Source organism: Acartia tonsa, chromosome 8, assembly GCF_053477335.1.
Source record: "Acartia tonsa isolate MP-2025a chromosome 8, ASM5347733v1, whole genome shotgun sequence".
NCBI classification, from domain to species: Eukaryota; Metazoa; Arthropoda; class Copepoda; order Calanoida; family Acartiidae; genus Acartia; species Acartia tonsa.
In genome coordinates, this window is record NC_137267.1 from 49,274,996 (window position 1) to 49,298,553 (window position 23,558).

Below are 23,558 nucleotides of genomic sequence, written 5' to 3' on the forward strand. Positions count from 1 at the left end.
AAATCTAAACCTTTTTATGTTTGATGTTTTAATGTAACTGAATAATCGTTTCTATAGATTATTACAAATATCAGGGATCTAAAGGGATAAGACAAAGGCCAATAAATTGTTGTACATCCCCAATGATAATACACAAAATTACCCCTTGTGTAGATTAAAGTTAGTAGTTAAAACGTTTGAACACACAACTGTAAAACTTTGGGGACTAATGTCCCCTACCTCATTGCGGAAACGTAAAGTTAATATGCAAATAACGTGAGGTTCTTATAATCATTCTAAATTGGAATTAGCAAGTAGTCTATCTGTCTGTCTATTGGTAATGCTTTGATTTTAAATTATGTAGTTACATGGTATTCATGTTTAACATCAGCAGTTTTATTTAGAAAGGGAGGGGACTGTTAATTACACTAGTCCCCAAACTTCAAAGTTTTATAATAACGTTTTTATATTCGTTAGCATAAGAACTTAAGGAAATTTAATTGATTTTTTATTGGTTGGTTCATTAAGATGAGTGTCAAAACTTTTCAACCACTAATTCTCATCTACAGACAAATAATTTTGTAATATAATTAATTAAATATGTATTTATTAAATATGTATCAATATTGGGGATGTACATATTAATCGGTTATTGTTTTGTTCCTTCGATCCCTAGGTGTTAATATATAATACAAAGTTGCTTGATGTCTGTTTGTCTGTCCGCCCATCCCTTAAGATCTCGCTAACCACTAAATCGATTGAATTCTACTCTTCAGGGAATATATCTACTGATCCTGTGGTTGTTTAAAGCTCTTTTTCAAAAATAAAAAACCCCAAATTTTTTTTTGATATTTCTATAATTAGGGTCGGTCCGTCCGCACGTCTGGTACAGTTAGATCTTTTACTTAACTTAAACAGGCTAGAATTGTCCTATCGATCTCAAACTTTTCATGCTGATTTCTACAACAGTTAGGTACGACTTAGAAAGCACAGCAACTCTATAATCGTTACCAGAAAGTCCGTACATCCATTTATAACAAGCTGATTTTTACTTTTTTGACAACAAATAATGGTTTTGAATGTTAAAAATGTCCTATTCATCTGATTTTTTGAATACTGATTTCTTTTTCAATAAGGTGTAATGTTATAAGCGAAGCATCTCTATAATTTAGTCCTAAAAACGTCAGTATGTCCTCAAACAGTAACATGTATTTAATCAGTTTTAATTACAATTTTGTATAGACATGCATTAATATTCAGTTCTGACACTTCACAAGTGTTAATGTTCGTTTGTCCTTCCATTTCAGAGCTTCGCTTCTTTCATGGATGTTGTCATCCTTGTTTAATTACCTCTTGGGGCAAATCCCCTAGAGGCTAGGGGCGAAGCCGCTAGTATACATATAATCAGTAAACAAGAATCATAATATCATTATAAATATAGATATTAGTTAATAAAAATTTATGTTAATCATGCCCACATTTATAATGGATTTATTAAACATAAAAATAAAGTGAAACTTGTAGCTTGCTAAAATAAGGATCCCCATCCACCCCCATTTACACCATCCCCTCCCCTCCTACTGAAATGAATTCCATGACCCCAAATTTGACACTTTAAACACTAAAATCGGACTACAATTGACATAGTTACACTTTAAAGGGCCCAAAAAGCTAGTGATAGGGTAGCTGCGCTACTAAAAAATTCTCATATGCTCTGATAACCAAAACCTCTAATTAGACATTTTAAACACGAAATTCAAGATAGTTGATGGATAGATAGATGGATAGATATTTAGATGAATAGATAGATGATTAGATATATGGATAGATAGATGGATAAGTAAATGGATGATCAGATGGATAGATGGATGGATAGATAGAGGGATAGATGGATGGATGGATAAATTGATAGTTAATGGATAAAGAGATGAATAGTTGATGAATAGATAGATGGATCGATATATAGATGGATAGACAGATGGATAGATAGATGGATAGATAGATGGAAAGATAGATGGATAGATAGATGGATAGATATATGGATTGATAGATGGATAGATAGATGGATAGATATATGGATAGATAGATGTATAGATTGATGGATAGATAGAAAGGGTAAGGGGGGGTTATTTTCGGGAGGGGATAATCTGGTAATTTTCTATCTACCTTCATAAAATGACCTTTATCTCCATGTTCCTTTCAAATGACAGAAAAAAACATAAAAGCAAATTTGTTTGTTGTTAAATTACCTACAAAAAAGTATAAAATGAAATTTTTGTGAGATGAATTTTAAGGGTACTAAATAATTAAATCCCCTTTTTGGTTGATTTGCCCCAATGTGCAATGGGAAAAATTATTTTGATACTGATATCCCATAAAAGTTTGAAATTGGATCAAAATAGACAAAGATATGGGGAAATATGTAAAACATATAAAAATAGCCAAAAAACCTTATAAAAGGCAGTCTGGCCGCCATGGTTGTTTACTTAAAACGACAAAAAAAATAATTTTTAAATCCTTAACTTAAAAAATTGGGACCATATATACTGAAGATATGGAAAAAAGTGTAAAATATATAAAAAAAAAATAGCCTAAAACCTGCCAAAAAGGCAGTCTGGCCGTCATGGTTATTTTCTTTAAAAGACAGGAAATTTAATTTTGATATCTATAACTGAAAAATTTTTGAAAATCGGACTATAAACACTGAAGATATGGAGAAAAATGTTAAAATATAAAAAACAGCCTAAAACCTGCTAAAAAGGCAGTCCGGCCATCATGGTTGTTTTCTTTAAAAGACGGGAAATTTAATTTTGATATCTATAACTGAAAAAAATTTGAAAATCGGACCATAAACACTGAAGATATGGAGAAAAATGTGAAAAATATAAAAATAGCCTAAAACCTGCTAAAAAGGCAGTCTGGCCTTCATGGTTGTGTCTTTAAACGACGGGAAATTTAATTTTGATATCTGTAACTGAAAAAATTTTGAAAATCGGACCATAAACACTGGAGATATGGATAAAAATGTGAAAACTATAAAAATAGCCTAAAACCTGATAAAAATCGGTCCGACCGCCAATGATGTTTTATAGTTAATTGTGCTCCTTAATGGTGGGAATGTTGTCAAAAATTTCAGCATTCTATCTTTTATAGGAGCTGAGTAAATCCCATTTCCCCAATAGCGTTACGGACTGACGGACTGACGGACTGACGGACGGACGGACGGACGGACGGACAAAGTGAATTATAGAGTAGCTTCGCTACTAAAAACATTAAAAAATTTGTTAATGTTATCATTTTTACTATAAAACTTTTATCTTATTATAACTCATAGTATATGTTTACAGTTTATTTTCCTGCCAGCATTAAGATTGAAATTAGATAGATAGATAGATAGATAGATAGATAGATAGGTAGATAGATAGATAGATAGATAGATAGATAGATAGATAGATAGATAGATAGATAGATAGATAGATAGATAGATAGATAAATAGATAGATAGATAGATATATAGATATATAGATATATAGATAGATAGATAGATAGATAGATAGATAGATAGATAGATAGATAGATAGATAGATAGATATATAGATAGATAGATAGATAGATAGATAGATAGATAGATAGATAGATAGATAGATAGATAGATAGATAGATAGATAGATAGATAGATAGATAGATAGATAGATAGATAGATAGATAGATAGATAGATAGATAGATAGATAGATAGATAGATATGTATACCTGCACAAGAAGCTGAGCACTGCCCCCACTCAGACCAATTACTCCATCCTAAATTAATAGTATCAACCATCCAAAACAACAACAACAACAAAAACAATTATTTCCAAAAATCAGACGTCCAAGCTTTTTATTTGAGGAATGCAAAATGATGGGTTTTAAAGGTTTAATGGGGGGGGGGGGTATTTAATGTATTTCTTTTAAATTTTTAGAGGAGTAAAATAAGAGGTTTCAAAGTTTTAGAGGGGGTAAAGGGGTCTTTACCCCCCTCAAACTTGGACGTCTATGAAAGCTATGATTTCTTCATTATTATTTCTATTTTGATTTCTCTAAGTAAAAATACAAGAGCTTGGACGTCCATGATCTGTAGACACATATATATGCATAAAGCTACCTTTATTAATATATATGAATTTGTATAAACACTCACAAACATTAATCTTGATATTATTAAATCTTTCCCAGCCAAGCCAAGACCTGTGTAATATTAAAAGTTTTACAAAACAACAAAAAAATAGATTCCAGTATGGCATTGAAACCGATTAATATCCGCTGGATTAGAACTGGTTCTTAGCCATACTGAAAAATAATATAAAGCACCGTATTACAGACAATTTTCCACGAATATTAAAAAAAATCATAAAATATTAATACCAATTTTGTTAGCTGAAGCCTTCAACATGGTTTTAATCTTATTATTAATTCCTCTAATAATCGCGGAAAGGTGTTTATAATACGATGCTATAAATAACTATTATAGTCGACAAGATAATAATAAAATGATGAAATGACTCAGTCATTAAGCTATATAAGTTGGAAAGAATTTTAATGTATATAATAGATTTTAAATCGTTTTTTTTTTGTATAATTCTTTATCTAAAAGCACAAATACAATTTAAGTTAATTAATTTTGACCAATAGGATAGGTGATTTGGAAACTAATTAAATAAAGAATTATATAAAAAACGAATTTTATAAAAAAAATGCTTAAATTTTTATACAGATTTCAAATCTATTATATAGATTACAATTCTTTCCAACTTATATACAGTGTGTTTTTTTTATGAGAACTTTTTTGAAAGCAATTTTACCCCACTTATAGTTATCAGAATTTAATGATTAATGGCTTATTTTCTTTGTTTTTTAGGGCAATAATTAGAACAACAACAAAATATTTCAGTTTTTATTTAAAAAGTACAGTAAAATCTAAATTTCAAAACTTAGGTGTCAACATATAAAAATGGTTTTAGCGCATTTTTCTTTAAAAAATTGATTTTCTGTAGTCGACTTTGGGGGGCCAGTACTCCCTCCCTGGTTGAGATATGACCTTCAAACTTTGATATGTTCTAGTACATGTCCCTAATAGTATCTGTATACATTTTTAGCTCTATATCTCAACCGCCATTCTTGTTTAAGGTTGATTATTTGAGCATAAGAAAAATGTGCTAAACCCATTTTTAGATGTTGACACCTAAGTTTTGAATTTTAGATTTTACTGTACTTTTTAAATAAAAACTGAAATATTTTTTTGTTGTTCTATTAATTGCCTTAAAAAAAGAAGAAAATAAGCCATTAATCATCAAATTCTGATAACTATAGCTTGTTTAGCAGCCATTCTTGCAAAAGGTTGATTATTTGAGCATAAGAAAAATGTGCTAAAACCATTTTTAGATGTTGACACCTAAGTTTTGAATTTTAGATTTTACTGTACTTTTTAAATAAAAACTGAAATATTTTTTTGTTGTTCTATTAATTGCCTTAAAAAAAGAAGAAAATAAGCCATTAATCATTAAATTCTGATAACTATAAGTGGGGTAAAATTGCTTTCAAAAAAGTTCTCATAAAAAAAACACACTGTATCTTATCAGTCATGGCGTATTTTATGTAATCATATATAGTAAAAAAAATCAGATATTGGGCTGTTAATTACACTGGTGCCCAAAGTTTTAAAAACATCATTGGCTCAAAACATTGGGCACTACTATCAACTCTTAGTTATTTTAAATTTGCAATGCCCAAACTTTTTAACCTAAAATTTTTAAAAAATGGATAATTTCGTTTATCTTTATTGCAAGCTTACTTAATGTTTTCATAGGGACACCACCTCTTAAAAACAAGCTTTTTTATTTTCAAAGTTTGAGGGGGGGGGGGGTAAACACCCCTTTACTCCCATCCTTGAACGTCTATGTAGAGGACATTGTATTGCTAAAACTATTTTCATGCAGCAATATATAAACTTCTTGCTTAGTGTGTTACATATCAGGGAGGGAGGGGACATTGGGCTGTTTATTACATTAGTCCCCAAAGTTTTATAATAATATTTTCTGTTCGTTGGCGCAACAACTTTGGGGACTTTTTTGAATTTTGATTGGTTGGTTCTATAAGTTGAGTGTTCAACGTTTCAACCACTAATTGTAATCTACAAAAGGTTTGATTTTGAGTATCAATATTGGGGATGTTCATCAATTCATCGGCCAATGTCTTATCCCTTTAAATCCCTGGTGTATATATAATTTATTAAAGATAAATTATTAAACATAAACCAACAAACCATTTCCTTTTGGAACCATGGTTCCTATACTTGGTAGCTAATTTGCCCTGGCTCGACTTAGCAAAATATTTGTTTAATATGTGTCTTATTATAAACAGGGATGGCAACTTACTTAAAAGTTAAGCTTCAAAATCCAAACGAAGGACATACTTTATTGCTACGCTTCCTCAATCGTACCTAACTGGTACATATATCAGCATGCATAGTTTGAAATCGCTAGGACAATTCTAACACCTTATTACTTTATAAAATACTAGCGGCTGCGCCCCTAGCATCTAGGGGCTCTTTTTTCGAAGGAATAGGGCACAAAAATAGCCTAAAACCATACCGGAACCTACAGTAAGCTTCCATATAAAGGGGACCGTATCGGTTCAGCAGTTAGCGAGATCCTTTGCTACAGACAAAAAAAACCTTACTACTTTATATTATAGGATGAAGAGACATGATTATTTTTTCTTTGTGATTTACAATAATAAGTTTTAAGAAATTAATTTTGTGAAATGGCAACACTGTTTTATAAAATCTGTTTATTCATTTTCATATTATATACAACTGAAAAGGTTTTGAATAATTTATTTCTCTGGTTGGGTTTAGACTTCAACACTCTAATCTTTTGGAATTTAATTTTTTTAAAGCGAAGCTTTTCTATTATTAGGGTCCTTCCATCCGTACGTAACTGTTTTAAATTTTGTATGATGATTCCTACAACAATAAGGTACGACTTAGAAAGTGTAGCAACTCTATAATCATCAACAGTACGTCCGTACGTGAATTTAAAACATGTTGATTTTTGCCAACAACTTTTTGTATGATATAATTATGTTATTCATCTAATTTTGTAACAAGGTTTCCTATGACAATAAGATACAATATCATAAAGCAATTTATCTCTATAATCAAATCCTATGATAGAAAGTATGTCCTTTCTTAACATATTTTGTATTTACACAATTTTGCAACAAATATATGTATAATTTTGCTTAGACTTACAAATTAATGTTCTACTTATTTTTATGGATGTTGTCATCCTTGTTATTTTAAGACAGCAATCTAAATTTTCAATTAAGGCATAAATGAGACAGATTAGTTAAAAATATTTCTCGTATTCAATCGAATCCGGTGGATAGGAACCGGTTCTCATCCATACGAAAAAACTATGTCTAGCACCGTATTATATCCAGCTTTCTACGAATATAAAAATGTACAATCATAAGATTTAAACCAGTTTTTTTAGCCGGTGCCTCCGGCACCTCGGGGCTTAAAAAAACTAGTTTTAATCTTACAATTGTACATTCTATATCTGCGGAAAGCCCTTTATAATACGATGCGAGAAATAACTATAAAAAATTAGATTAGCTTATTTATCGCATCGTGTTATAGAAGGCATTTTACCGATATAAAATAAAAAAATTTAGATTTAAAACACTTGAAACATACTATGCTATACAGCGGATATTAATCTGTTTCGGAGCCATATTTGAAAATATTTTTCTTTTATATAAAATATGATAAATTCCAAATTATAGAAAGTTTTAAATTTTTTAAATGTTTTTTATTTGTATTATCTTATAAAATAAAATTTTATTACTTACAGCAACTTATTAAACATTACTGAGATAAACACATACGGACAAAAGTTATATATTTAGTAGCTGTGCTACTTTCAAAATTACCTAGCTGCTTCAGTATTTTTCGTTCCAAATCTTCGGAGAATGGAATAATGCTTCCTAAAAAAATATATATTGTTCAGAAAACGTGTTTTAGTTTGCAAAAGTTTACATTGTAAAAATCGTTTTAATTGGACTTATGCAATTTATTTATGCATGAAATATAAACGAATTTTGCAATATTAGTAAAATATTGATAAGGCAATACTTGGTCCGCATTTTTGGGTTTCTTATATACTGTTTTAAATTGTAGGTGTGAGTATTCCAATTCCAATTCCAAATCGACCCGCCCTAAATTAACCAGAGAAATTTACCTGGATTTGGTTCTATGAATAATCTGCCAGACTTTCTCTCCAGAAGAAATATATAAACCTACAAATAATCATAATTTTAATAAATCTAGGAAGGGAGGGGACATTGGAAAGTTTATTACACTAGTTCCCAAAGTTTTATAATACCGTTTTCTTATTCAATGGCTTAACAACTTTGGGGAATTTTATTGGATTTAGATTGTTTGCTTCATTAAGTTCAGTGTTCAAACATTTCAACCACGAAGTGTAATCTACAAAAGGGGTAATATTGTGTGTCATAATTGAGGATGTACATTAATTCATCGGCCATTGTCTAACCCCTTTTGATCCCTGGTGTTTAGGGGTGACAGGATCACCTTTAGAAATTTTCAGATAATATTTTTTTTGTGAGAAAACTGCTCTAAAAGTATTCTGCACTTGCAAATTAAAGCATTACGTTAAATAATACTGTTTATTTTTAAGTAAGCAAATTTTATAATACTAGCGGCTACATCCCTAAAGGCCATTAGGGGAACTAGAAGAAAGGGGGTCCATATTTTTAGAGGCGTTTTTTTTGTTACTAGCGGATTCGCCCCTAGCCTCTAGGGGCTTTGCCCCAAGAGGTTTAATCAAACCGATTAATCGTTTTTTAGATTTAAAAGATTTTTTTTTTGGAGGGGGGTATTCCCACCCCCCAAGAAAATAGTTATAAACCTTCCCGGGACCTATGAGAAGCTACCCTGTAAAGGAGAACCCGATCGGTTTAGCGGTTAGCGAGATCCTTCGCTACAAACAAACAGACAAACAAACACACAAACAAACAGACAGACAGACAGACATCGTTCTACTTTGTATTATAGATGGTATTTGTGCCCCAAATTAGTAATAAACCTTTCTTGTATCTATAACGAGCTTCTCCGCTTAGGAGAACCATATCGAATAAGGGGTATGCGAGATCCTTTAACACAAATAGACCAAGATCCTGTTTTTGATGTGTAGTAGCAACGAAGCTAGTAAAAGTGGCTGAATCAGATTATGACTTTAAAAAAATTAACCAATGAGAGGCCAGTATACACTGTAATTGACCAATGGTAAAATTTAAATTATAGTAGCCTCTCATTGGTTAATTTTTTTGACGTCATAATCTGAGTCAGGCTTTTTTACTACCTTCAGTAACAACGCTTCTAAAGACCAATATCTACGGTTATCTGTTTTAAAATTTATTTGGTTGAAGATTAATAAATATAAGATTATCGTGGTGCATATAGAACATTCATATACATATATTAGAGTATAGTGTTTTAGAATGATCGCAATTATCAATTATCTTTCTTTTTATTTAAACAATGATGACAACATCCATAAAAGCGTAAAATTGAAACGGTATGACAAACTGACATTAACACTTATATAGTGTAAGAACTGAATAATCAGAATATAAGTGTCGAAGCAAAATTGTAAGTAAATTGTTGAAAAACTGCCTAATACATTTTTAGACCTTAATTATAGAGTTGGTTTGCTTATAATATTTTACATTGTTGTTCCAGGAATCAATATACCAAAAATCAGATCAATTGGATAATTATATCACATAAAAATTTGTTGTTAAAAAAAGTAGAAAAATCAACATGTTTAGAATGGACGTACAGACATTCTGGTAATGATTATAGAGTTGCTAGGCTTTCTAAATCGTACCCAAATACTACAGGAATCACCATGCAAAGTTTGAAATCGATAGGACAATTCTAAAATGCCTAAATCAACGAAAAAAGCTATCCATTTTAGACGGACAGACGGACGGACTGACCCTAATTAAAGAAAAGCTTCCTTTAAAAAAAATTTACATTCTTTTTTTTCTTTCTTCCTAGCGGTCATGATTAGATGATATTTATAAAAAAAAACAAGGATGACAACATTCATAAATTGCAAAGCATAAAAAATATGGATTGAGAAACGGACAAAGTAAATAAAAGAATGATAAAATTGTAATTTACAAAAAAAATAGCAATTTATCTTTATAAGCAGCAGAGAAAATAAAAAAAATAATCTAAAACAAAGCTTCTATAAATCTATGAACACAAAAAATCCCTTAGAAAGCAGCTGATTGACAACTATAAAAAAAATAATGTTTCGCCGCAATTTAATGAAGGAAACAATAGTCCTCACGATATAGAACTACTAATGTGTAAGTGAGGGGCGACATTGGATGCAACAGACCTCCTTTAATAATGCGTTATGTATGTTTTTTAAGTTTTTAACCCTCTCTAGACCCACAGCCCCCCTAGATAAACCCTGTACACGCTAATGTCCCAAACATAATAACAAAAAGTGCGCGTATAGTCCCTTTTGTGGCAACGCTCCTTAGGGGGCGATTCTTCGTATTTTTCACAGCAGCTTTTCTCCTATTTCTAGCCCCTGCGGGGCAAATCGCCTAACCCTGTAGGACAATCACCTAACCCATTATAACCTAACCTAAAATAACCTATCAAAGGCCATTTTAAAAATACGACAAATAGCACCTTAAGGGGCGTTGCCACGAAAGGGATTATTCCCAAAATGTGCTTATATTAAATTGTGTGTGCAGGAGGGTGACATTAGAATCGTGCGACAAGTGCACAAATTAATTTAAGTTTTAGGTGTATAATCTAATGTATTTTTATTTTATTTTAAGGGGGTAAAATAAGAAATGAGGGTTTTTTTAAACTTAAGGGGAGTAAAACTAAACAACCCTTCAACCCCACCCTTCAAGACGTCTATGACTGACAGTATGATTAGTTATGACTTGGTTTATTCTATTGGCTTGTTCTAGAAATTTTGCACCATTTTCCCTTCTTCATTTTTCCATCCATCTCTCTCTCTCTCTCTTTCTCTCTCTCTCTCTCTCTCTCTCTCTCTCTCTCTCTCTCTCTCTCTCTCTCTCTCTCTCTCTCTCTCTCTCTCTCTCTCTCTCTCTCTCTCTCTCTCTCTCTCTCTCTCTCTCTCTCTCTCTCTCTCTCTCTCTCTCTCTCTCTCTCTCTCTCTCTCTCTCTCTCTCTCTCTCTCCATATGTATGTTCGACCATGCATATGATGCAAATATATTAGTCAGTGTTCCGATACAATTACACAACATGGTTTTTTTCAAGGTTCTGATACATTTTGGTTTTCGAAGGGCGGGTTACATCAACTCAGGAGCTATGCAGCCACCTTTAAGCCCTAGGGCAATCAACCATTTAGAATTTTAAAAATTTTTACTAATTTTGAAAATGTTAGTTTACACTTTGCTGTTGATTTAATCGAATTATTAACTGTATTGAAGAAATGCCATATTATTAGGCTAGTGTAATATATATATTCTATCAAAAATGAGAAAACCGAGGGATTTTAAGAGGGATAAGACAATGGACGATGAATTAATGTACACACCCTGCCCCCATTACCATAAACAAAATTACCGCTATTATTACGCACAACCATATACATAAATAAATTACCTCTTAATAATTTTGGATTTTATATTAAAGATATCTTTGCTTTCTAAGATTTTTACGCGGCTAGCCTGATTTTTTAATGATTTTGTGCGGCAACCTTGATTTTTCTGAGATTTTGTACGGCAACCCTGATTTTGACAATGGAATGGCCTAATTTCTAATTTCTTACATCAAGATGCTGTTGCCAAATTATGCTAATATTATTTTAGCACAAAATCCTTAAAATAAAGTAACAGTAATGAAGGATCTTGCTGACAGCTGAACCGACATGGTTCTCCATTACAATGAAGCTTATCATAGTTCCCTGACAGGTTTATAATAACTATGATGTGGGGAACCTTGTAATAGTGTCTGACTGATTATAAAGTAAAAAAAAATTAGCCAATGAGAGGCCATTATTGACCAATGGTAAAATTTATAGTGGCCTCTCATTGGCTAATTTTTTTTACGTCATAATCAATCCGACACTTTTACTATGTTCGAATTTAACCCCCACCACATAAAGTGCGCCAAGAGGCCTCTAAGGGCGTAGTCGCTAGTGTTAGCATAAAATACTGGAAAAGAAAATACATTTGTGGACATTAGACATAAATAAAATATAGAATATAGACATAAAATAAAATGTAATCCCACCCCTCGTGAATATGGGGGGGGGGGAGGCGGTTTCATTAAAAAAAAGTAATGTTTTTTAGTGTTACGCTATTTATAGACATTAGCAGCTACGCCTCTAGAATCTAGTGGCTCTGTACTCAAATCAAAATGGAGATAAAAAATAGTTTAAAACCATCCCGAGTCTTAAATTTGAAAATAAAACAGCCCTAAACCATCACAGGACATATGCAATGCTGGTCTTAGATAAAGAACCTAAGTTATTGAGATCTTAAGCTTCAGATACAAAAATTTTACTGCTTCAGTTAACTACCCTAACAAAGTATGGATGAAGGGGGAACTGTTTTCAAATCCCCGGGGAGGGAGGAAATATTGGGCTAATAATTACACTAGTCCCCAAAGATTTATAATAATGTTTCCTTGTTGGTTGGCTTAACAACTTTGGGTTTATTTATTAAGTTGAGTATCCAAACTTTTCAACCACCAAATGTAATCTACGGAAGAAGGGGTACTTAATATTTTGAAACATCATTGTGGATCTACATCAATTATTCAGCCATTGTCTTATCCCTTTAGATCTCTGGGTAAATGTTTTCCAGCTAAATCCCCATGATACAATAACTTTTCCTCAAACTTCCGCGTTCTTACATATATTTGTTGTACAACCCCCTTATTTACTAAGTATATTTGCGATTACTTTTATTTAATGAAATCTTCTAATTTTTAACATGTACAAAACGGCCTGCTGTATTGCATCAAGATCCATGTCAGATCTATATAGGAAATAAATGTCTATAAATGAGCTCAAGTCTTCCAAGGAATATATGTTTAAAACTTATAGTGCTCCAATAATCCATAATAAAATCCCATTGGCCAGAACGATAAGACCCATTATTTTACTTTATTAAAAATAAATTCATTTTTTTCATTTCATGTTGCTATTTACATTATATTGAAGTATTTAATTTCTAATCATGAAAAAGAAAATTTAAATTTAAAATATAATAAATTTAAGAAAACTCTGTTTTAAAAGAATTCGATTGTGGCGACACTTTGTGTGTTCAAATATTAAACTAAAATTGTAGTAATCATATTAACCCTTTGGTGATGGTATTGTAAAGAAAAAAATATAATTTAAAAAATCTTTTTAAAATCATTTAAATTATTAAATATTTACTTTCTTTAAATAGTAATGCCGGGTGAGGAAAATAGATTTATTGAGAAATAGATATGCATATAGAAAACTAGCCAATAGGGAGATAGTTATATCGAGCAAACTCTAGTTCTTAAAAGGACCAAAATAATCCACCTCCCCTAACAGATGGTTTATCAGAAATTAAGGAAAGGGGTAGGTACGTATGAATAACACTAATTCACTGATTAATATCCTTAAATAGAAGTATCGCCTGATAACACACGGTAATCTTAAGGGATAAGACAATGGTCGATTAATTGATATACACCACTGATAATAAAGATACAAAATATTCTTTATGCAGATTATAATTATTTGTCAAAAATATTGTACAATAATAGTTTGGAACCAACCAATCAGAATCTATTAAAGATAACCAAATTTTTTGAGCCAATGATAAAGATGTCGTGGTTATACAAGTTTGGGTACTAGTGTAATTTACAGTCCAATATAACCCCCCCCCCCCCCCCCCCCCGACCTAAAAACATTAAAATTATTTAAAAATTGAGATAAACAAATAAAACAAAGGGTCTAACCTCTCCCTTATTCCATCTTTGTTCTAAGAGATGGGGGGTTAGAAATGCTCCTATGTGTGGGTATTGGCTAAACATCTTTTGTTTCCTATTTATCAGGGAATGAGTGGACATAGGGCTGCTTATTCGCCAAAGTTTTAAAATACCGTTTTCTTATTGGTTGGCTAAAAATCTTTGAAGACTTTTGATAGGTTGGTTCATTAAGTGGAATGTACAAACATTTCAACTCCTAATTGTAATATACAGAAGGGAAAATTTTTATCATCATTGGGAATGTAAATCAATTTATCGACCATTGTCTTATCCCTTTAGATCCCTTCAATTGTTTCCTATTTATTCATATATGTGTGTAAGAGTCAAACACTTTGTGAAAGTCAAACAAACACAAACTATTACATTTCTCTTGTATTAATGGATATAGGATCTACATGGATATATTGACAGGGTAAACTATGTTGCCTTTTTAGTTTGCTAATATGGACCTTGCTTAATAACCAGTTCGTTCATCTAATAGAAGGGTAAGAGGTGGGATAAAGGGGGTGGATAGGTAGTATCATTATTGTAGCAAGCTGAGAGCATCACTTTATCAGAGTATTTAAAAATCTGGTGCAACATCCAAGTAACTTATTATAGATTCTTGTAGTTATGTTGTACAATAAGTCAGGGATCTTAAGGGATAAGACAATTGTTGATAAATTGATATACATACCCAATGATGACAAACAAAATTACTACATTGAAACAGTTGCTTGAAAAGTTTGGATACTTCTACATAGTTTTGAACCAACCAATTTATGTTAAAAGCGTAGTTCTGAGAAATGCATTTTTAAACTTACAAATATATAACTTGACGGATGACATATCATGTTATGACGGACAGACCCTAGATGTAGAGTACCTACGCTGCCAATAACCAAATAACCAATTTAGATTGCTAACATATACATCGTTTATTGGTCAGTCCGTTCATACTGTAGAAAGAAAGAAGATTAGGTAAAGGGGCTTGATTTGGGATGGGGGATGTTTATTTTAGCCAGCATCAAGTTTCACTTAATTAGAGTACATCCAAGAGAAAGATCCAAGTAATAATAATACATTTATACATATCCTTATTAAGAAACAGATGTAACAGATAAATGGGATCTACTGCAGTTCACGGTAAAATATTGTTGGTAAGCAATATTTCCAAAAATCTATGAATTTTAAAGGCTGCTAGCTGCCAAACGGCTGAACATACAGATCATGCCCGCACACTGTTTTAAGCAGCACAAGAAGGCCTACATATAATCTGGAATAGCCATTAATCAATAATGCATAATTATCTTGCAGTTCAGAGAAATGCGCGAAAAAGACCTATTTTACGCGTTTTTTCTTCAGTGAAGCTTTAATCCTATGCATAATTGGATCTTGGCTATTCCAGATTATTTGCAGGCCTTCTTATGCCGCTTAAAGTGGTGTGCGGGTATGATCTGTACGTTCAGCCGTTTGGCAGCTAGCAGCCTTTAAAATTCATAGATTTTTGGAAATATTGCTTACCAGCAATATTTTACCGTGAACTGAAGTAGATCCGATAAATGAATTGCCATAAGCAAATGTGTACACAAGGGTGTATATAAACTCCTGCATGTTAATACAAATAAAATTAGCAAACAAACAAGTTAGAGGGTACTTCAAGGAGGGAGGAGATACTGGACTGTAAATTATACCGTTTCCCAAAGTTTATAACCTTTGGTATATAGTCCCTTTCGTGGCAACGCCTCTTAAGGGGCGTTTGAGGGATGTATTAAGACTTAGAATTCAGTTTCGCAATATAAAAGAATTGCGGAAGTTAGTGAACAGCATACAGAAGAAATGTGTGTTATACTGAGAATAATGAATATCTGTCTTATTACAAAGTTATTGCAGATAACTTTGTATCTTACAAAACTGAGAAATTATAATTTTAGGGTTGTTGTATTTTTTTATTCTTTTTGTGATGATTCCTGAAACAGTTAGGTATCAACTCATAATCTTATACATATGGTCCAATTTTATATTTAGGATATTTCAAATTAATTTGAGCTTTGCTTTTTTGGATGATGACATCCTTACTTATGTTATGCTTTATTTACTTAAGGTTTAAATTATAGTAAGCTAATCTATAGCATAACTATTAAGAAAGATAATTAGCAATCCTATTATATAAATAAATTAGCAAGGTTCTTTATATGTAGCTTAAGATTTTTATATCTACTGAACCGATTGATTTCTCCATTTAAAGGAAGTGTCACCTAGTGTCTGGGGTGGTTTTATGCCATTTAAGTTTTAAAATTAGGATTGTTTTAATTCTAATTATTCTGTAATGTCCTATTATTTCAAATACGGTGTAAATTCCATCGAACTGACTTACAGACCAACCAAACGGCCTATTCTAAAAATTAATGAGTAACTTCGCTATCAAAGGAACTGTTTTTAGTTGTTTTATGAAAACATATGTATTGATGTTTATCTATGTGTGTTTTTGTGCAGGGAGTGAGGGAGGGGGCAATAGGCTCCAAAAGTTTATAATAACGATTTCTTATTAATTAGCCTAACAATTTTGAGTTCTTGGTTTATTACCTAGTTGATTACCTCGTACGGGCGGGATTACAGTCCAGGACCTTTTCGACTTAGTGTACTGTCTAGGTCCTGGTCCAGCAATCCAGGAGAACTAAGGATGACTGGTACGCACTCTTCTCTGTCCAAACACCCAAGGATATTAGGTTAAGTAACATCCAACAGACAACCAACTCTCTGTGATGCACGACCTTTGTCTGAGAAGTCCTTACTGTGCATGGTAACGAGTTGCGCCTGTTTTGGGCCAAGGCATTCCCCCTACTCTAACTATTTATGTCGCGCATCTGACATAGCAGCAGTAGGAACCATTTTTAACGTCTTTAGTTATGACGCGGTGTCGGCCCGAGATTCGAACCTATCCCCTTCCCGACGACGAGCGGATGCGCTACGTGTTGAGCCACGGTCGCGGGTTGCGGTATTAAGTTGGGTATCCAAACATTTCAACCACTAAATGTAATATACAGTTGGGGTAATTTTGTGTATCACCATTTGGAATATAATCAATTTATCGGCAATTGTCTTATCCCTTTAGATCCCTGATGTGTTTTTGTATATAAAATCAACAATTAAGGGATCTTTTGTAGAAAACAATTAATCTATTTATCGAGTATATTTATCTAGAGCTGGGAATCATTTGCCTCTGTTAATAGATAAAAAATGATGACAACATCCATAAAAGCGAAGCCCTGAAACGTTAAGACAAACAATGCAAAAGTTAAAAAGCAAAATATCCTATGCACAAGTCTAAACAAAAAAATTTTTTTAATAACTAGGATGACAGCATTCATAAAAACGAAGCTCTGAAACGGTCGAACAAATTAACATTAACACTTGTAGAGTGTCAAAACTGAATACGCAGAATATTAATGCTTAAGTTTAAACATAAGTGTAAGTGAATTTACTCAAAATTCTTAAATACTGGATACTGCCAAAGGACATACTTACATTTTAGGACTTGATTATAGAAATACTTTGCTTATAACATTGTACCTTGTGATAATAGGAATCAGTATTCAGAAGATCAGTTGAATAGGATAATTATAACGTAAACAAATTTTTGTAAAAAAAAACTAATTTTTTTTTGCATATTTTAAATGGACGTACGGACTTTCTGGTAACGATTATAGACCAAATTGTTATACATCGTGCAAAGATGAAAATCGATAGGACAATTTTAAACAGAGGTGAATTCTTTTTAAAAGATTAGGATCGCTGCTCGCTGGTGAGGCAAAATTATTTTTGTGAAAAATCCTCCAAAAATCTTCAAAAATTAAATAATATTATAAAAGGGTTATTAATTTTTGTGTATTTTTTATTTTATTTTGGAGAATTTTTTCCAAAAACTATTTTGCCTCACCAGCATGCAGCGACCCATTTTTAAAAAAAGAATCTACCTCTGTTTAAATTAACTAAATCAGCGAACTGTCTCGGAAGGTCAGACCTGCCCTAATTATAGAAAATATATCCCTCTAACAAGAAGATTATAATAAATTTCAGTTTTGTCAAAAATTACTATGTTTACACACTTTACAAGAAGGATGACAACATTCATAAAAGCAAAGCTTTAAAATGATGCTGTGAGTATTGGTTTAATTAATATGACGTAACAAAAAAAATTAGCCAATGAGAGGCCGTTATTGACCAATGGCGGCATGCGTAGTGGACTCTCATTGGCTATTTTTTTTTGTTACGTCATATTTTTTAAACCAATACTCACAGCATCCTTTAAAATCAGCCGGAAGGACAAACGTTTAATAACTCTTGTCGAGTGCCAGAACTAATAAGAATTTAAGGGGGATGTGGAAAAAAATGCGTGCTTCGCGCGTCAATTTACCCAGTTATGGAAACTGTTTGACTTTTGAATGAGTGTTTGGACATTTTAGAGGGGTGTAACCAAACCTCTAATACTAAAAATACGCCCTTTTGAAGAGCGTAAAGGGGTGTCAAAATTACCCCCAGACAAAATTATCCGCACGCCACTGCTTATACATCCAAGATATATATATGAAAAGTTATGAGAAATGAGTATAATTTGCAGATACGTGTATAAACAAGTGTAAAGTCTACAAAGTTGACACAAACATATTTATTGCGGTTTATTCTGTCTTCAAAACATAAACAATAAATATTCTTATTTTTAAAATATAATATGGTTTGATGTGCAAGGTGGTACCAAAATTATTTTAGGAATTTGTCCCACCTTGTCCAAGGACTTCTGTAACCATTCAATTAAAACCCAATAAATGTACACAAAAATTTGGGTACCAGTGTAATTTACTGTCTAATGTTTTCTCTCTAAATGCTAAACTGTTCATGCTTTTATTGATTTTTTATTTAATTTATTTGTTAATTAAATGTACTCAATAAAAGTTTGGGTACTTATGTAAACTAGTGTAATTTTACCTGGTCTTTATTTGTTGGTTTGAGAATTGGACAGTCACCCTCCAAACTTACATTCAGTTGTCTAAACAAAAAATGGACAATTATGTCTATTGTCATTGTGGTAATCATAAGCAAGCGACATATTTTTTATATAAAAAAAATAAAAAGTTTTACTGTGTCTGTGTCTTGAAAAAGACTACTTCAATTACCTCATACATACAAGGTTGATGTCCATGATACTTTAACGCCAGGTCCAACAACCAAGGATAACTGACGAGAGCCTATCTTTCCTTTTATGTCCAAAATCCCGATGAATTAGATTAAATAACACTTAAAAGACCACGACTTTTGTCTATATGAGTTGCTCCTGTTTTTGCTAAGGCGTTCCACCAACTCTAACTATTATTGTCGCGCATCTGACATATCAGCAGTAGGAACCATTTTTAACGTCTTTAGTTATAACGCGGTGTTGAGCCGAGATTCGAACTTATCACCTCCCCGACGACGAGCGTATGAGCTACAGACACCGAATGATTAAAGAGGAGCATAGCTATTCTATACTTACACATGTCTGTCAGATATGTCTTGAAAAGCCAGATGCTCGGGAAGGGCAGTCAGAATGGCCAACTTTTCACCTCCTAAATTAAAAAAAAAAGTAGAATAATGATTCCTAGGAAAACAATGTACAATATTATCTCTATATCTCTTTGAATAAATTCTAAAAAAAAAGTATGTTCTTTTACTGTATCCTGTATTATGCAATTTTGCAACAAATATATGTACAATTTTGTTTAGACTTACAATTTATTGTTTTGTTTATTAAGTTCTGACATTCTATTGTACGTTTGTCATTCCTTCTGATTTTAGAGCTTCGCTTTAATGGATGTTGTCATCCTTGTTTTTCTGTAGTTAGGGTCGGTCCGTCCATCCGTCCGTAACGGTAAGTCACAGATAGCTCTTTACGTTAATTGAGACATGTTAGAATTGTCTTATCGGTTTTAAACTTTGCATGATGATTCCTATAATAGTATGATTTTTTACGTGTAGCAACTTTATAATCCTGTTTTATTGTATTATCCTGTATTTCAACAAATTTACTAAAAAAAAATTTAAGAGTTTGATACCTTTATATTCTGATTATTCAGTTCTGACACTATACAAGCGTTAATGTTCGTTTGTCCTACCGTTTCAGAGCTTCGCTTTTATGGATGTTGTCATCCTTGTTTTAAATATAAAGTTATGTAGTAATTAATGACCTTTATAGATATGTTGAATCCACAGTTCAGCAGAAGTTTCAGTTTTATCCAGAATTCTTGCCTTCACTGCCAAGTTAGAACCCTGTACTCTCCTACGAGAATTGGAACATTTTTGAAATATCTTTAGGAGATTTTCTCGTTTTCATTCGAATCCGGTGGATAGGAACCGGTTATCATCCATACGAAAAACTATGTCTAGCATCGTATTATATCCAGCTTTCTACGAATACAAAAATGTACAATCATAAGATTAAAACCAGTTTTATTAACCCGAGATGCCAAAGGTTTTAATCTTATAATTGTACATTTTATATCCGCGGAAAGCTGTTTATAATACTATGCGAGAAATAACTATTCTCTAATAAATTAACCTTGTAGCGGGTTAAAATAACGATATACACCCTATTTTATCACATACTAATGGATAAACAAACGTACGAATTAATGACAGTGGGGATAGCAATCTACATTTGTGTCATGTCTTAATAATTCCGTATATTCTATATCCATTAATGTACTTTGTATGTTAAAAATTACATAAGGGTTTAATATGGAGGATTTTTTCAAATTATATTTTTATTTTGCTTCTCATGAATGAAATTATAGTTATTTCTCGCAACGTATTATAAACAGCTTTCCGCGGATATAGAATGTACAATTATAAGATTAAAACCATTATTTTAGCCCCGAGGTGCCGTAGGCACGGGCGAAAAAAAACTGGTTTTAATCTTATAATTGTACATTTTTATATTCGTAGAAAGCTGGATATATTACGATGCTAGACATAGTTTTTTTCGTATGGATGAGAACCGGTTTCTATCCACCGGATTCGAATGAATACGAGAAAACAATTTATTTACGTCACCATACAATTGAATGTAAATTTTATTTAGAGAATGGCAGGACTGGGTATCTCCAGCCGCAGCTAATTTAATCTTTTTTTCTATACAGGGAGGGAGGGGACATTAGGCTGTTTATTACACTAGTCCCCAAAGTTTTACAATAACGGTTTCTTATTCATGCAGAAATAATTTAGCCAAAACTATTTAATTTTTTTTTATCTAAACTGTTGGTTTTGTAACTGGACAAAGTGTCTCAAAAATCAAACATGTGACGTCATAAAAATGAGGGAGATGAGCGGAGAAGTGGGAAAAAGAAAGAGATGGATAATCACTCATTTTTATGCAGTCAAGTGGCTGACTTTTGAGACACTTTGTCCAGTTACTTCGTTCAGCCGAAGCCGCATCTGCCAAAAATAAATGCATTTAAACGCTTTTTTTTCAATTACAAATGGCTAACATGAATTCTAAGCATCAAAGCAACTCTATAATTTACTTTGCCTGTCAGATCGTTAAAGGGGTATTTAATTTTCTCAGCTGCTACTCAAAATATACGACGGATTTTCTCTATATCAATGAGCATCCAGTATGTAATTTACTTTGTCCGTTGGTCAGTCTGTTATGATACAAAATACAAAAATTAAAAAAACTAAAAAACGTGAGAAATATATTTCTCGTATTCATTCGAATCCGGTGGATAGGAACCGGTTCATAGGCGTCCAAGGGGGGGGGTAATGGGCCATTTGGCACCCCCAAACGATTTTGGGGGTGCCGTAGGCACCCCCAAAATTTTGTGAACAATACCCCCCCCAAAAAAAAATTACCCCTACCTTGGGGGTGCCGTAGGCACCCCCAACGATTTTGGGGGGGGTATTTACCCCCCCCAAAACATTTTGGGGGGGGTATTTACCCCCCCCCCAAACCATTTTGGGGGGGGTAATTACCCCCCCCAAAATAAATGTTCTTTAAAAAAAAATTTTGGGGGGGGTATTTACCCCCCCCAAATTGAATGTTCTTTAAAAAAAAATTTTACTGATAGTTTATTTTAGGATAGGTTATATTGGTTTAGGTGATTGCCCCACATGGTTAAGCATTTGGCCCCCCGCAGGGGCTAGAAATAGGAGAGAAGCTTGTGTGAAAAAAACGAAGAAACGCCCCTTAAAGAGCGTTGCCACAAAAGGGACTATACCCCAATATAGTCCAACCAGTTAAAACAGTTCTTAACCATGATAACAAAAAATTTAATAGTTTGATCATGTTTTATTTGCTTGGGCCTTTATAAGGGCTAAAACCATCCCGGGGATCTATGATGTAATTGTAAAGCACTGAAGATTCCATAAAATAGATACCTAACTAAATTAAATATTTCATTGAATAATGAAAAAGAATTTCTATAGGCGATTTCTTTTGGGAGGATGTCAGGGTGTCTCAAAACTAGTTATAAAACTTACCAGGACCTATAAGACGCTTCACTTTAAAGTATAATCATATTGGTTCATTGGTTAGTGAATTAATTATTGTATTTTTATGTTCTAAAGAATGAGATACTACTATATATATTCTTTTCTAAAGGGTAAAAAGGGAGGAGAAAAATAGCCTAAAACCACTCAAAGGATTGACCTATAATAGTGTAGAACCATCATGGGATCTATGTGAAGCTTTCCTAAAAAGGAGAACTCAGTATTAAAAGTAATGAAATCTGAAGCTATAGTCAAATAAACCTTACTTACTACTTTATGTTATAGGATAGTACTTATTAACTTAATAGATTAGGTAGGTGCTTTTTTTACATAATTAAATTACCCCCCCCAAAAATTTTACCCCCGGGGTAAATTAGTTTGGGGGGGGTAATTACCCCCCCCAACAGATTTGGGGGGAGTATTTACCCCCCCCAACAGACTTTAGGGGGGGTAATTACCCCCCCCCCAATCAAATTTTACCCCCGGGGTAAAAATTTTGGGGGGGGTAAAAAAAAATTTCGGCGCGCTTCGCGCGCCATTTTACCCCCCCCAAACACGAATTACCCCCCCCCCTAAAATTTTTTACCCCCCCCAAAAAAAAAAGCTTGGACGCCCCTGAACCGGTTCTCAATTATACGAAAAACTATGTCTAGCATCGTATTATATCCAGCTTTCTACGAATATAGAAATGTACAATCATAAGATTAAAACCAGTTTTTTTAGCCGGTGCCTACGGCACCTCGGGGCTAAAAAAACTAGTTTTAATCTCATAATTGTACTTTCTATATCCGCGGAAAGCCGTTTATAATACGATGCGAGAAATAACTATTCAATTCTTTATTTTAACAAATCATTTCATTGAAAAGTATTTTATATGTTTTCAATAATTGTTTAAATATTTATATAATTGTTTAACTAAAAATAAATTAATACATTCTCTCAAAATACTTATCAATTAAATAAAATTTATTGATTTTTGTTAATT

At 32.5% G+C, this 23,558-nt stretch overlaps 1 protein-coding gene across 1 annotated transcript in view; it reads right to left on the reverse strand.

The window, feature by feature from the left end:
• LOC145326662 (uncharacterized) overlaps positions 1–23,558 on the reverse strand; it is a 106,981-nt gene that overhangs the window by 78,710 nt on the left and 4,713 nt on the right. Inside the window, exons 2-7 of the mRNA XM_080170029.1 lie at positions 20,275–20,366; positions 19,584–19,656; positions 19,040–19,100; positions 8,260–8,317; positions 7,952–8,005; positions 3,731–3,778 (exon numbers count right to left, since the gene is read on the reverse strand). Of these exons, the coding sequence (XP_080026155.1) occupies positions 3,731–3,778; positions 7,952–8,005; positions 8,260–8,317; positions 19,040–19,100; positions 19,584–19,656; positions 20,275–20,366 (386 nt within the window). The remainder of the gene's footprint in view (positions 1–3,730; positions 3,779–7,951; positions 8,006–8,259; positions 8,318–19,039; positions 19,101–19,583; positions 19,657–20,274; positions 20,367–23,558) is intronic.